The sequence below is a fragment of the Vanderwaltozyma polyspora genome, genomic scaffold (genome assembly GCF_000150035.1).
Source record: "Vanderwaltozyma polyspora DSM 70294 KpolScaffold529 genomic scaffold, whole genome shotgun sequence".
Lineage (NCBI taxonomy): Eukaryota > Fungi > Ascomycota > Saccharomycetes > Saccharomycetales > Saccharomycetaceae > Vanderwaltozyma > Vanderwaltozyma polyspora.
The window spans coordinates 62,263-78,563 of NW_001834652.1; the positions used below are offsets into that span (position 1 = coordinate 62,263).

Here is a 16,301-nt window from a genome sequence, read left to right on the forward strand (position 1 = left end):
TTAGGTATAGGAATTTGTGAAGCCACTAAGTTGTAATATCTTTAAGTTTTACCTAATTCATAGAGGAAGTGAACGAATTGCTGAAGATCGAATAAGTTGCAAAGAGAGAGGCTAAAAAAATATGAAAACATGCTATTATGAATTATTAGGTGTTGATATAACAGCTACTGATATCGAATTGAAAAAAGCTTATAGAAAGAAAGCCCTTCAGTTTCATCCTGATAAGAATCCTGATAATGTCGAAGAAGCAACTGAAATATTTGCTACTATTAGATCTGCTTATGAAGTACTGTCAGACCCACAAGAGAGAGCTTGGTATGATGCTCATAAGAATCAAATATTAAATGATGATCCAATAGTTGATGAGAATGGTGTTTATGAATATGAGGTTGATGCTTCTGTAACGGGTGTTACTACTGATGAATTGTTAATGTTTTTTAATTCATCTTTATATACAAGAAAGGATGATTCTCCAGCTGGTCTTTATCAAATAGCTGGTAAAATATTTGCAAAGCTGGCAAAAGATGAAATTTTAGCAGGGAGAAAACTTGGATTAGACAATTATAGCAGTTATAGGGATGATGATTTTGAAAATGACATAAATGTACTTGGTTATCTGAAAGCTTGTGATAAATACATAAATGAAGAACAAAATAAAATATTATTCCCTGTATTTGGGTATTCTAAAAGTAGCTACAGCTATTCTAAAGAGTTTTATAGAAAATGGAACTCATTTAACACTCTAAAAAGTTTTAGTTGGAAAGATGAATATATGTATTCCAAGAATTATGATAGAAGGACTAAGAGAGAAATTAATAAAAGAAATGAGAAGGCAAGAAAGACAGCAAGAAATGAATATAACAAGACAGTAGAGAGGTTTGTAAGTTTTATCAAAAAATTAGATAAGAGAATGGTAGAGGGAGCAAAGTTAGCTGAAGAACAAAAACGAGCAAATGACCAATTGAAAAAATCACAATTAAGAAATAAGTTTAAAAATGATATCAACAATAGCAGGTCAAATGTAGAATTACAAAGTTGGCAAAAGGTTGATGATAATGTATGGGATGAATTAGATAAACGATATGATGTTTGGGATGAAACAGAAGAGGGATCCTTAGAAGGCTCTAGTAATAGTATCAAACCAAAATCTAAAGGTAAAATGTCAAAGGATAAGAAATCTGAAGAAGAGGAGGAAATACTAATATATGAGTGTGTTCTATGTTCCAAAACATTTAAATCAGAAAATCAATTGCAAAATCATACCCAGACTAAATTACATAAAAGTAATATCATAGAAATACAGAAAGAAATGAGAAAAGAAAGTTTAGAAGTCGGATTAGATAATCTCAGTGACTTGGATGATTTCGATTCTGCTAATGAGGAACATGATATAATATCTGATAATGGAGAAAGTGACAACCTAAATATGGATAAAATAAATGAAGAACTGGCGGAAATTGAAAAACAATTAGCCGAACTAGATACTGAGTTAGATTCGGATTCAGATGTAAATCCAGATTCAGATTTGGAATACATTAAAAGGAATGTTAACATAGAATTAAGCGATATTGAACATGATGATGAAGAAATTGAGATAGAAACCGAATCAGCTGAGGATACAAGCGATGTCGAAGATAAAGATAATGATTTAGAAAGGGATAAAGAACTAAATGATTTACTAACATCATTACAAAATGGTAGTGGCACGTCTGTTAACGATAGTGACGATGGCTGGGGCACTAACAAGAAATCTTCTAAAAAAGGTAACAAGACCAAAACTAAGAAAAAGCAAACGAACATTCCTTTATCTCAACCCAATACAGAACCTTCATCATCGACTTTGAATCTAGTGATGACAGAGATATGTAGTACATGTGGTGAAGGATTCAGTAGTCGTAATGGTCTTTTTAAGCATGTCAACACAAGTGGACATGCTGCACCACCTTCCAAAGTGAAATCAAAATCGAAAAAAAATAAGAAGAAATTATGAATATGTTTCTGAAGACAGTGTTGTTTGAAAGCAAAGTAGACTTCATCTTTGGAATGTATCTTATTGCATTTAGTACTGATATTTACATCATTTCGTTGGCCCCACATCATACCCCCGTCCCCACACTCGATGGTATCATCTGGTAAAAAGAGATAGAAGGCCCAACTGAATTAGACCAATTTATCATTTTACTCTTCATATTGAGAGTGAATTACTGTCATTTTCAAAAGAATTACAGGTTTGATTCATTAGGTACTCTCTAATATATCGATATAGATTTGTATTTATTCATATGTATATTAGCACTCTTACACCACAGCATTAACGCAGTTAAAACCTGCTTTTCTCAATTGAACTTCACTTTTTTTTCTTCACATCGATGGGAAAATTTGAAGAACTATAAGCTCAGATAAGTTATGAGTAATCTTGTATATATTCAAACAAGAGAGGACTATTAAAAAGAATTTAAGTCAAGAACCCTATTTAATTACACTTCTAATCATTGTTCTAAAAGTGTTGGTAGTTTTCGTTATTTGAAACCGTTTGTTTGAGATAAATTTCAACAGGACAAGCAATACCGATTAATAAAAAGAGTCAGCTCCAACAATTAATATTTTTTAAACTTTAGGAAAAAAGGTATATATATATATAAGACAACCTACAGAAATAGAAGCTCGATATATCAAGGACAATACGCTCTTGATAAGTAAAGTTCACTTCATACTAGATACAACTCCATTAACTATACAGGAAAACTGGAAAAAAAAATAAAAGAATTTACAAGATTATTTCCCACTTTCTACATACATCCCAATGCAAAGTAATTTAAATCCAGATGAGATAAATCGAAATTCTAATAAGAATGGAGTCAATGTATCACAACTTTCTAGTGCTCTTCGCCATGTGAATATAAGCAATAGTAATACTACAACAGATCAATCAAATATACATTTTGAATCCTCAGGTAGGGAAAATGTATTACAAACACATCCACAACAGCAATATCAATCACAAGAAGTCCATTTAGAAGATATGATTCATCCAATTTCAGTGCAGCAACAGGTTAGTAATCAAAATCTCAATGAACAACAAGTGCGTCAACAGCAAGCTCAACAGCAACAGCAACAGCAGCAGCAGCAGCAGCAACAACAACAACAACAGCAGCAGCAGCAGCAGCAACAACAACAACAACAACAGCAAAATCAAGAGATGTTTAATGCAGCATTTAATCCAAATCAAAATTCAAGAATTACTCAATTTTTCCAAAATCAACCAATGGAGGGTTATACACTATTCTCTCATAGATCTGCTCCAAATGGTTATAAAGTTTCAATGGTTCTAAGTGAACTAGGACTTAATTATAACACCATTTTTTTAGATTTTAGTAGTGGTGAACATAGAGCACCTGAATTTGTTTCAGTTAATCCAAATGCAAGGGTACCAGCTTTAATCGATCATGGTTTAGATAATTTAGGTATTTGGGAATCTGGTGCAATTCTATTACATCTAGTTAATAAATATTATAAAGAAACTGGCGAACCATTACTTTGGGCAGACAATCTATCAGATCAATCACAGATTAATGCATGGCTATTCTTTCAAACTTCAGGTCATGCTCCAATGATTGGTCAAGCTTTGCATTTTAGATACTTCCATTCACAAAAAATCCCTAGTGCAATAGAAAGATATACAGATGAAGTTAGAAGGGTTTATGGTGTATTAGAGGTTGCCCTTGCAGAAAGAAGAGAAGCTGTGGTTATGGAATTAGATACAGAAAATGCTGCATCATACTCCGCAGGTACCACACCAATTTCTCAAAGTAGATTCTTCGATTATCCAGTTTGGCTAGTTGGTGATAATATCACAATTGCTGACATATCTTTCTTACCATGGAATAACGTGATTGACAGAATTGGTATAAATATCAGGGTAGAGTTCCCAGAGGTTTATAAATGGACTAAAAATATGATGAGAAGACCAGCAATAATTCAGGCATTAAGAGGCGAATAAATGTTAACGATCACAATCACTTGATTGACATTATCAATAATCGTTGGCCTTCTCCTAATAACATTTGATCTTTAAAGGATTTCTAGTCTTTATATCATTCATCAAAATCGTTGTTGTGTTGTTGTATAAAAGAATAAAATTTAATATTTAATTTAAAATATATAAATGTAAGTATTGTAGGGTCATGCTATATGATGTGTTTTTAAAAATAATAAAATCGATTAATGAAATTCTTTCTAAGAACTGTAACATTAAATAATTTCACTATTTAATTTAATGTGTCACTTCATTTAATTTTTATAGTGGGAAAAAAAATTGTAGTGGTCTTAAAGATATTTAAAGAGCTTAGGTAGCTTAAAGCAAGAAGTGTTTATTGGAATAAAAAGAAGGTAAAGAGGTATATACAACGTATATTATTTGGAGGAGTGGTGTAATTTGAGCTATTTCATTTGGGTAGTATAAATAATAGTTGAATTAAATGATTTTTGCACTATGCTAAGCCTAAGCAAGCTTTGCGAGATTGAACTGGTAAGAAATTATAGGCTATTAGAAGATGTGTCTAACGTTCCATATAGATTGATTTCAAATGCATTAAAGTTGATGAAAGTAGACCAAATCCGTCGTTTAGAGGCTGCAAATGTATTATTGATATTTGATGATGATGAACTTTGGGAAAATTTTGTCAAACAAGAATTCCCATTAAGAGTTAGTGATTTATATACATCAAGAAGAGATATTATTCAAACTTATTATTTAAGTTTTGTTAAAAAGAATGATCCTGAATTATTTAATAATGATCGTGAACTTATTGATAATCTATTGAACAGTTCAATAAAAAAGTGTCACTTGAATAATAAATTCAGGCTGCCTTATAGGCTGCTATATCTAAGGTATGAGGAAGATGATATTAGAAAAGCAAAACAAAGTACAGAAAGATTAAGATTGCAAATGCGTAAAATTAAAGAGGAAAGAGAGTCGAAACAATCTGTAAAAGTGGATCATTTATTCTATTCCCATAATAATAATATAGGAACTAAACGGAAGGCTAAACTTCAAAATGATAGAAGTGACTTATTTAAAAAATCACTTAAACAACACCAAACAAGGTTGAAAAAATTTAAAGATGGAGGTTTTGATATTGCCAAAGGCCATGCAAAAAGAGTTGCATTTGGAGGTGTTGCAGGTGGATATCATCAACGACCACTGGCTAATGATAGAAATAATAATAATAATAACAATAATAATGATGATGATGATAATGACATTGAAATTGACATTGAAATTGACATTGACAATAACAATAGCAAACTCGAGGCTAAATCCAAAAATTTATCTACTAATGAAACTACAATTAAAAATGGGTGTGAACAAGAATTGATAAATAAAGATAATGAGAAGGATTTAACTAAAAATGCTATTATTCCTCAGAAAAGAAGATCAGGTATAACTAATATATTCTTGACTAAAAAGAAACCGAATTTATCACCATCACCTACAAAAAAACTTAATGATACAGTGAAAGCTTCATCAAGTATTCCAATTATAAAGAATGGAATAAAGTCAACAGGTAGTTCTGATCCAAAGATTGGAAAGAAGAAAGAATCTGGAATATTTTCAAAGAACAGGTTTATGTCAACTCTTCCTAAGACTAAAAACACTAAAAAGATATATATACATGATAAAAAGAAATAGTTGTTTTTTAGAACTGTTTTCATGAAAGAGAACAATAACATTATTAGAACCAGCATTACATCTATATAATTAAAATATAGACTTTATAACACTACAGTCCTTTTTACGTACTACTCTGCATAATTAATTTAATGACAAATGTTTTATAATTTTTACAAAATTGAGAATGGTGTATCATATGAGTTGGTTAAGCATTTATGCCCTTTATTCGATTTAATTGAAGTTTAAATGAATGTCTTATATTACAATTTGATTGATGAACTTACATCAAAATACATTCCTTTTTATTATTAGGAATCTTTTTACCAATATTAGCCCTTCTTAAAAGCCTAGTGTCATTAGGAATTGAAGATACTTTCTTTTGTGAAGGAATATTTTGGTTCATCGATTGTGATTTATTTATTGTACCAGAAGATCGTCTATTATCATAAGCTGAACTGTTGCTTTTACCTGAATTAGTCCGTACCAGTGATTTTGAACCTACGTCATTTGAAGATACGGTCTTGTTTGAACGAACACCTGATGTAGAAACGTTTGAATTTTTTCCTAAAGTTGGCATTGAAAATACCAAAACTTCTTCTTGAGAATTTACATCTAACATAGGATCAGCACCATACTTTAAAATACTATTTGCCAGGAAGTAATAAATTTTTGTCCAAATTTTCTCAAGTTCGATTGTATAATAAATACCAATACGATCACGAAGAGTTTTGATAAATGCGGCACCCATTAATTCAAAATTTGGAGCTTGGATACCTAAAATTCTAAAATGTCTTTTACCTAAATTTTTCAAATATTGTTCTAAAATCGTTAAATCTTCTAAATTAATTACAGCTGTATTTAAAACCATTGCAAACCCAGAAGCTTGATGTTTTAATGTTGGAAACTCTTTGTCTAATTTTGGATCTATCGATATCAAATTACCATAGAATTGTGCATAAAATAAGCCACCTGCAATTAAAACATCTTCAGTTTTAATTTCATGATATGGGTATTCTTCAATAGATTTAAAGACTGGTGTACTTTTACCACCAGAGTCGGTAGCATCATTCCCACTCAACATACTAGAGATAACGGAAGCAGATTTACTGACTACCTCGTCATCAAGCAACATCCCCCAGGATTTCCTTACTAATAAAATTTCTCTTGGTGTTAAATTTAATTGGGCATTCTTTATTTCACCTCCACTAAAAAATGAAGGCATAGATATATCAGCATCATTAACATGTAATCTCGTAAATTGTTCATTAAAACTCTCCTCAGAATCAGAAAATGATTGTACTATAGCAGCAGTTGTGTCATTATTAGAAGCAGGTATAACTTTAAATACCTCATCAGCTTGACTGTCATCGGAATCAAATAGTTGACTCTCTGGAACTGAATCTAAACCGTCAGATAAAAAGTCGATCTGGGACTTTCCAGTTAGCTCATAAACTGACTCTACCATAACTGTTTGGCCTTATCCGAAATACCGATCTGCAAATACTAATGAATAAACTAGATCTTTAATGTTTTATCACATCGATTTCTACATCTTATTAATTAATTTCGAAATTTTTGACATCTTAAATATATTTTCACTGTTGGAAATAAATCGTCATAGTGGGAAAAAGTTAAGTAAAGTAAGACAATTTCACCATAGTAACAAGAACAAGAAACGTCGGAGAGCGATGATTAAATTAATGGTCAGATTATTAGATTTGACTAATTTGCAGGGACTTGTTGGATAAATTAAATCAGATTAAATTGATATTTATATTTGTATTTAATATTACAAGTTGTAGACATTAACGTGGAAAAAGGGAAAATAAAAACAGGTAACGATAATTGGAAAACTGCGTAAGATGTATGTTAATAGTGGGGAGGTGGTAATAATTTTAAAGATATATTTAAATTTATGCTTTTGAAATTGACAATATCCTTCCTTTTCTTGAATCTTTAAAAAAATGAAGGGGAGCTATAAATCACTTCTTATTGATCTAAAGATTTCTCATTTTGCGTAATTATAGATGGGGAATGTACCATTTTCATTGTTTTAGATTTTAATTCATTGTCTTGTGAATCAAATTTATATGAATTAGCACTTAATTCTTTTATCACAAATGATTTAATACATTCATAGTTGTCCAATTTATTGGCCTTTATTTCTGACAATAGATTATTTAAATATTTTGGAACCATGGCTATTTCTTCATTATGGGTAATTAAGTAGTCAATTACTTCAATGGCTAAGAAATAATTTTCACCTTCATTTTGCGCAAATGCATCATGATATGTACTTGGCTTAGTTGTATCATTGGTAGATTGTTGTATCCCTGTAGAATTGTCTTCGGTACTAGAATAAAGTATATTAGGTGTCATGACTGTTGAAAGATTATGGATATCCATTTTAGAACCCATTTCATTTTCAATATGTGAGAATGAAGACGTCCAATATAAAAATGAAAATATTACCTCTAAAACATTTCTATTGTATATTGGTAACATTGAATAAATTAAGGACATAACTTTTCGTTTCTCATTTTCGTTCTCAATTTTAGCAGCATTAATCCATAATTGGTATAATGACTTTGTCATTAATGGTTCTGGAAGTGATCTAATAAATTTTTTCAATAAAGCAGATAATTGAATCGCTGATTCTTTTGATAAATCAGGGATAACACTTGGATTCTTATCGATTGCAGCGCTTAATTCACGTAACCTTCTTATATTACCATTAATTCTAAAAATACCTTCCACCGATAAATCCATTTGTCTCAAACAAGAAATTAATTCATCAACGATAATAGGGACTTGGATTTTAGAAGGACCAACACCAAGATCAGATTGTACACCATATTTTATACATAGCTCTTCTAGTGAAGCTCCGAACAATTTTTTAGTTGATGACTTTTTTGAATCCTTATTAATCATTTCTTTCATTTTTATCCAAAATTTCATCGAAGAATTGCCTTTTTCGACTTTCTCAAGCACTGGTGTCAGTTGCGAAAGATCTGACATTCCTTCCAGTAATTTATCATTTACGGAAAGTATAGAAAACGATATAGCCCTTAACAGGGATAGATCAGTTGTACTTAATTGTGAATAATAGATACAACCATTCTTATTAAGCACACGAATAGATTCCTCGCCTATCTCGTTCAGTTTCTTAAAATGAGTAAATGCGTTAGGTCTTAATTCCCTAGCTTGTTCAGCAGCAACGATTCTTGAAATATCATCTAAAGTTAGCGACCTTGCCGCACTGAACACGTTTTCTGGAGATGATGGATCTTTCGAACTGTTTGGAGGTTCTGTGTCAGATATCACCTTATCTTCAAGTTCTACAGCAGTTGCATTGTATTCAGTATCGGTTTTTTCTAATAACATCGACATTCTGACATTTTGCTTTCTAGCTATTCTTACACTTTCTCTACGTGACTTCAACTTAGTAATATCATTTAAAGTTCTTACATAACTTTCTTGCATTTTTATAGCCTCTTTTGCATTTTTTGCTTTATGGTTGGTTGATTTATTTTTTAATTGCGTCTCTGTTACAGCTTTTGATCTGACTAAAGCAATCTTCAATAAGAATATTAACTGTGATAATCTTGACACATACTTAAAACCAGGAATGGAAATTGGATCATCTATTGAACAGTCGGCACATAGTACCAAAGATTTTGTTGAATTAAAAGTCGCATCAGACAAGTTGTTAATATTAATAGAGTTGTGACATGCCGAACATACCAAACAATCTGTGTGCCATCTCTTATCCTGATATTGTATGCATTCTTCTTGGATGTATTTTCCACATGAATAACAATTATCAGTAACTTTGACAGAAAGTTTAATGTATTGGAATGGATTACTTTCATAAAGTTCATTCTTTTCTACTTCTTTTAAAAATTTCAACAAATTCACTGAAGTATGTGATTTCTGATTCATTTCCAGCGCCATGTATAAACCACAACGTGTTAGTAATTTCAAGTAATGTGCTAAGCCGGTTATTATAGACATGAAAGATGCAATTTTGACATTTGAGCTTTCTACCTCTGAATTTAATTTCCTAAGTAATTGCAAGTACACCATTATTTTTGAAGTTAAATTTCTAGATAATTTCTTTAAATTAAAATTTCCGTTTTGTGAAGTTAATTTGAATGCATCTTCTTGTGATTCTTCCTCGACCACTTCAGATTTGGTATCCTCGATAGCTTCATTTGTTTCTTGCTCTAGATTATTTTTTAAAAAGTTTAACGATTTGAATAAGCATTCGATTTTTAATACTAATAGAGCCGCGGATTCGAGACCTTTTAATTGATCGACGCTTGTTAAATATTGAAACATGTCAGAAATACATGACGCTGTATGTTCTTCAAATTTGTATAGAACAGACCATGTCTTGGTTAATATTGTAATAAAAGCCTGCATTTGCGAATCCATCTCACTTTTTGTTGGTTTAGTGTCATCTATAATATCACCTTTTTTATATGCTACAGTGGGAACTGGAGATAACCCAAGTTTATACGACGATAGCATAACATGCCAATATTTATGTATACCATAACATTCTGGATGCCAGCATTGAATTTCTTCACCTCTCGGAAATTCTATATATCTGTCAGAAATAGGGTATTGGCAACCATTACATCTTTTTGAAAAATATTTTAAGAAATGATACCTACAAAACAATTTTCCATCTTTCATAAAACATTTTTTAACACCACAAGCTTCACCACATATACTACACGAAAAATGTTCTTCATCATAACGTTCACCAAACGCAGTATAATACAATCCTCTTAATGGTTTATCACATACATGGCAAAGCAAATCATGCCTTTTAAAATAATCATATTGACAAAGTAATAGGGTTTCTTTAGTATCTGCTATTTCATATGGGAAGTACTTTGGTATTAATGGTTTCGAACAATCATGACATTTGAAACATTGTTCATGATAATATTTGCCTAATGCCTTTAAAGTACTTTTATTACTTTTATTATTCTGAAGGATAGGAAGACCACAATTGCTACAAATCTTTTCAGGTTTTTTGGAAAAATTAATCAAATCCGTATGGTTACTATTGTTAATACTAGTGTTATATTGGTTGATACTTGGTCTTTCACTCATTTCCTCATGTTTCTTCCCCAATCGAGAAGTATTCGGTAAATTTTGCATACACTCTAATAACCCATACAATCTCTATCAATAAAATAAATATACTTTATCTGTAATTTTATTCGAAATTAAATTAAGTACAATTTATAATAAAGATTATTAAATTCTGTTGCACAAATATTGTTAGCGGTATCACTTGGACAATTGAGGCTAGTTCAACAACTTTTTACACCAGAAAATGCCAGGAGGATATGATAACGGCTCGCAGATATTCCACCAAAAACAGCGAATGATAAACTAATGTATTACAACTTATCCGATCTAGCTTCTTCTTCTGATAATTATGATAGTTATCTAAAGATCAAGATATATCTTAAATGTTAAATATTGATATTCTTTCCAAATTTAAGATATAAATTAGATAAAGCGACAAATACGTTGTCGTTTATAATGATTCTTATTGTACCTAAATCATGCATGTTTCAAAAGTACTACTACTATAAAGATACGTAAGGAAAGGTATTATGATTATAACACATATGAATGGTTATCCCTATGATATTATTGGGATACCATAATTGATTATTCTACTAATTTTCTATCAATTATTGTAGTTGATTTATATTTATCCTTATTATTTTCGATTTGATTTTTATCTAATTGGTTTGAAATACCTTGCAATGCCTTGGATAATGCTTCAGTGGCACCAATTAATGGTCTAATGATTGCAATAGGAGCTGCTTTTGCCATCGATAATACGGTCATCGTTGGACTTTCTAGGACGTCCATGTTTGTACTTCTATTTTTGATTGAATTGTAAGCAATGAAGAGGTGTCTCTCTAAGGAATGATATGCTTCTTCTAACCCTTCACGCACGTCTAAAGGTTGATCAGCATATAAACTGACTATTTTCGGTTGACCGAGTTCCATCTTTGAAGCATCAATTACAACTGCAACTGGTCTATGGTTTTTTACTTTGGGATTACTACCACCAACCAATTGATCTTCCTCTACTAAATTGTTTATATCAAGAAATTTCTCTGGTATGGCAAATGTTCTGCCAGCAGAACCTGTACCACCAAAAAATTCTTCCGTATTCTCTAACATTGCTTGCGTACCAGATGCCATTTTTGCACCTAGTCTAACAAAATCGCCACTTGCTGTTTTCAAAAAAATGTTTACAGCCTTTGGAATGCTTCTACTTAATTTACCATCCTGTTTGTAATCAGTAATTGGAACTGACACCAATTTTTTAACACTGGTACCAATCGTAATCGCTGATTTCAAAGGACTGACACCTCCGATTATTCCCCCCAATTGACTAGATATGATATCGGGTGTCCAGACATTTTTTAAACTGTCGCTTAAATCTTCAAATCCATTTATTCCGTAAAGCTTCAAATTTTTTAAGGTTAGCTTAGCTCCATCCAGTATAAAAAAATTTACAAATTCGCTTGAGTGTCCTGATCTTAGCCCTGAATAATTTATCTTTTTAGGTTTATAATCTAATAGAATTTTTACTGAATTCATTGTGAACTTTTGAATAAAAAGTACTTCTGGAAAATCATCGATTAGTTCAAATCTCACATCACGAAATTCAAAAAATCTTAATAGAAAGTCTAATGTATCTTGATCAATATGTAGTCTTAAAGGAGATATATTCAGGGCCATAATCATCTCAGTCGCTTGTAAACTATTTATTGGCTGGACCAATGAAAATTCCGATGCAAACATTGGTAAACCTGTAGGCCATTTATCATGTCTGTATAATGTAATAAATTTCTTCCAAGTTGAAGTTGGCATATTATCAATCACTTCAAATGTATCAACCACTACTTTTATATTGCTTAATATGGTACTAGTATCTTTACTTCTGGATTCAACTAGTTCTTGATTTGGATATCCAGTAAAATTTATATTAACATTATTTAACTCGATTAATGTCTTAAAATATTTTGAGGGTTTCAAGTTCACTTTAGGAATAAATCCAGTTGGATTACTTTCACCTTGAATTTCATTGTTAACTCTACTTTTTAAATTGGACACATCTGATTTAGTTGTAGATATATATATTGAATCGAATATAGTGGCATGTAGCGGTTGATTTTGATCATCGTCTGCCTCATAGTCTTCTATTTCTCTACCCACCATGTCAATTGTATTTGATATCGATTTGCGTGTGTATTTCCAGTCATATCCATCAAAAAGTTTTATTGATATTTTCTTTATGTCTAAGTTAAAAGCAGTAAACTCCATTTCAGTAAATTCAAGGGTGGTGTCTAAATCAACACGATCTATGTAGCTTTCTTCCAATTCCAGCGGCTGTGTAATTCTATGTGAACTAATATAATCATTAAAAAATTTTTTAGGAGATGCGACTTTTTCAGATATTTCAACCTCATCATGGAAATCGTCTAAAAATTCGTTCACTACATGAACAGATTCGCCACCAATGATTAATTCTTCTGTTTCCTTGATATGAATTGGGTCGAAAAAAGACATATCCACATCCGCAAAAACATCAACATCTTCTGGAACTTCTATATTATATTTATCCTCATCTGGAAAAGTAATCGGTATCTTCAAATCAATTAGAAGTGATATTAGAGTATTAAATGAATCAGCACATAAAGATAAGCCCAATGACTCTACATTAGTCGTAGCCTCTACCCCATTACAGTCTGTTTTAATGTTCACATTAGTATTCGTTATTTTTCCAATGGCGGAAAAACCTCTTTGTAAATAATAATTAGAAAGGGAAGACCACGGTTGTTTCGATGAGACCTTCATATTTCCTATATCATCGATTAATAATAGGCAGCCATGTTTGAAAAATATTTTATGCGTACATTTCAAAAAATCACTGCTGATAGACAATGAGTCAAAGATTACAATCAATGCAGGTTTTATTCTGAATGGATGCAAGACTACCGCTGTATTACTAATCTTTATATCAATGAATAAACTATTGTGATCAGCATCCGAATTTTCTTTTTTTAAATCTGTATCCATTTTAGTCAAAATTGGCAAAAGTCTTGCATAATAGTGTAAACAAACATTTTTTATGTAAATTTTAAGTTTGTTTCTTACCTTTTTTTCAAAAATTAATGTGGGTTCCTGGGAATTTGAATTCAATAGACATGATAAAATAGGGTATCTTCTCTCTTTTAGTAACCTATCTATTGATAATGTTTTCGAGAGCATGTACACTTCAGAATTCTCCTTCAATGCAATTAGATTGTTTTTTAGACCAAGTACCATTTTTCCAAACTCTTCATTTAAGAAATGATCAAATTGAGCATCAATATTATCGATAGAAATGATGGTGTTAGCATTTAATTTTTTCTTGAATATAATACTGGAAGAGTTCATGATCCTCACAGTATTCCGTAGATGAGACCCTCTTTTAGATAATTTTTTGCTTTTCTCAAAACGAGTTGCTTCATCAATTATTTCCAAAATACTCCCATACAATTGCAATAATTTATGGTATTGGTATCTGAAACAGATATTTTTTATGTTTAGTAAGACCTTTGTTATTAATGCACATTTCGTAAAGTGTTCATCATATGCTAAACATTGTATAGGAGTGTTTGAAAATTTTAAAATAAGTGAATCTACAGTAATAAAACGTTCTAATTTTTGTAGATTCAGATCATTTAGAAATTCTATTTTTGAAATTGCTAACTTATCAGTTTTCCAATCATATATAATTGGGTCACAACGTATAAGTATATATGATTGATCTAATTTAAACTTAAATGACACATTTTTCGTAGTAATAGAAAATTTGATATTGTTACGACCAGGTTCTCTTGGCCTTTTATTGGCGTTTTTTTTCCTATTATACGTGTTCATTAATTTTGATGTTTTCTGACATACAGATATTAATCCTATTATAAAATCCTTTTCAAAATAAAAGTCTAAATCAGATAAGAAATTTAAAGTTAGAACAGAATTACTAATAAATGCCTCCAAAAATGGCGAAAATACCATTGATCTATCTGTCGTAAGATCATTTAATTTCATTAATTCTAAATTGATCTTAAATTCATTTTTTTCAGATTGATCTAAATTAAAATTAGATAAGCTAACAGAAATGTGATCATCCACTAAGAATATAATTGTATTAATGGATAATTTTAACTTTCTATCATTTTCATATAAATCATTTTCAATTTGGAATCTTTTGTATGCAGTTGAACTTCTAGGGGAATTATTACTATTTGATATAAATGAATTTAACGTTCCCATGACATCGTCAAAAAACATTTCATCAATACATAATAAATTCTTATAGGAACATAAAATATGATCAACTGTAATATCTAAATCTTTTAGATTAAAATTTTCAATTGTGCTTAATCCTGTCAATGTAATATTTGAATGCTTAACTACTAAAAGTTCTAGTCTATCTTCTTTAAGGTCAATTTCAGGATTATGTTGAATTTCATCTAATGCGCTCATGTATAAAGAATTGGATTCATACAATGATTTACTTTGTTCCAAATTATTTGGCATACGTCGATTAAATGATATTTCTTGTTCTTCAACTATTGATTTAACATGGTCTATCCTTACTTGATCTATTATTAGTGTTCTGATATCATCCGGTTTATTTGCCAATGAAACTTTATCGATAGATATTTCGATATAAGCAGAGTCTTGAAGTATTACCTTTAAAATCACGTCTTTCAGTTCCATTTTAAACTTCGACAGTACACTACTTAGAATTTTATTCTTCATAGATTTCATTGTTCCGGTTGATTCACTTTCCTTTTCATTTTTCTCATCTGAAGACGAATTATAAATATCAATATCATTTTCATTCCCACTGGAACTTGAACTTCCAATTATATCATTATCATATTCATTTTGATTAGTTTTCATATTTTTTATCTCATCGAGATCAAATGATTGGGGAAATTGGATCATTGAAGCAGTTAAGTCATGCAAACTTTTAGCTAATGAAAATTCTTTACTTGAATTTGATTCATTATCAACTTTAGGTTTAACAACTATAATAACAGATTCACCACTTATATTTAAAACTCCCGACACTGTTAACTGAAGATCTAATTGCTGTATCGTACTTTCTTTTACCTCTATATTTGGCAAATCAATATCATCACAATTTAAACGAACATCATGAAATGCAAATTTTGAATTTGAGCCTAATGAAACATCAACATTGGACAAATCAACATTGGAAAATAATGATATTTTTTGTAAGATGTATAAAAGGAGTTTCTTCTGTAAATTTGATGCTAACCAAAATGGCATCACTGATTTATACGAAACCTTACTCCTAATCAGTTTCTATCTTTTTCTAACTTTATTCTTCTTTCTATAAGAATAAAACAAAGACAACAATTTATATAATATATCAAATATTTCATTCAAGTATATAATTAGTCTTATAATATCTAATATTCCACCTATAAAAACTTAACACTTTCAAACCTTTTCTCTTTTGTTACTCATTATTAAAATACCAAAAAGTTTTTGCTTC

At 30.6% G+C, this 16,301-nt stretch overlaps 6 protein-coding genes across 6 annotated transcripts; 3 read left to right on the forward strand and 3 right to left on the reverse strand.

The window, feature by feature from the left end:
* Positions 1 to 121: 121 nt before the first annotated feature.
* Positions 122 to 1,990, forward strand: JJJ1 (Jjj1p; the record flags this gene model as incomplete). The annotated part of the gene is made up of 1 exon (XM_001644449.1): positions 122 to 1,990. The coding sequence occupies one exon, from the start codon at positions 122 to 124 to the stop codon at positions 1,988 to 1,990; it is 1,869 nt and encodes a 622-aa protein (XP_001644499.1).
* An 813-nt stretch (positions 1,991 to 2,803) lies between these two features.
* On the forward strand, positions 2,804 to 4,000 carry URE2 (glutathione peroxidase; the record flags this gene model as incomplete). Its single annotated transcript, XM_001644450.1, has 1 exon — positions 2,804 to 4,000. One exon carries the CDS (start codon positions 2,804 to 2,806, stop codon positions 3,998 to 4,000), a length of 1,197 nt encoding a protein of 398 aa, XP_001644500.1.
* Positions 4,001 to 4,492: 492 nt separating this feature from the next.
* ELA1 (elongin A) lies at positions 4,493 to 5,692 on the forward strand (the record flags this gene model as incomplete). The annotated part of the gene is made up of 1 exon (XM_001644451.1): positions 4,493 to 5,692. The coding sequence occupies one exon, from the start codon at positions 4,493 to 4,495 to the stop codon at positions 5,690 to 5,692; it is 1,200 nt and encodes a 399-aa protein (XP_001644501.1).
* Positions 5,693 to 5,954: 262 nt separating this feature from the next.
* Positions 5,955 to 7,139, reverse strand: Kpol_529p24 (uncharacterized protein; the record flags this gene model as incomplete). Its single annotated transcript, XM_001644452.1, has 1 exon — positions 5,955 to 7,139. One exon carries the CDS (start codon positions 7,137 to 7,139, stop codon positions 5,955 to 5,957), a length of 1,185 nt encoding a protein of 394 aa, XP_001644502.1.
* A 524-nt stretch (positions 7,140 to 7,663) lies between these two features.
* LRG1 (GTPase-activating protein LRG1) lies at positions 7,664 to 10,849 on the reverse strand (the record flags this gene model as incomplete). The annotated part of the gene is made up of 1 exon (XM_001644453.1): positions 7,664 to 10,849. The coding sequence occupies one exon, from the start codon at positions 10,847 to 10,849 to the stop codon at positions 7,664 to 7,666; it is 3,186 nt and encodes a 1,061-aa protein (XP_001644503.1).
* Positions 10,850 to 11,371: 522 nt separating this feature from the next.
* Positions 11,372 to 16,072, reverse strand: ATG2 (Atg2p; the record flags this gene model as incomplete). The annotated part of the gene is made up of 1 exon (XM_001644454.1): positions 11,372 to 16,072. The coding sequence occupies one exon, from the start codon at positions 16,070 to 16,072 to the stop codon at positions 11,372 to 11,374; it is 4,701 nt and encodes a 1,566-aa protein (XP_001644504.1).
* Positions 16,073 to 16,301: the final 229 nt, after the last annotated feature.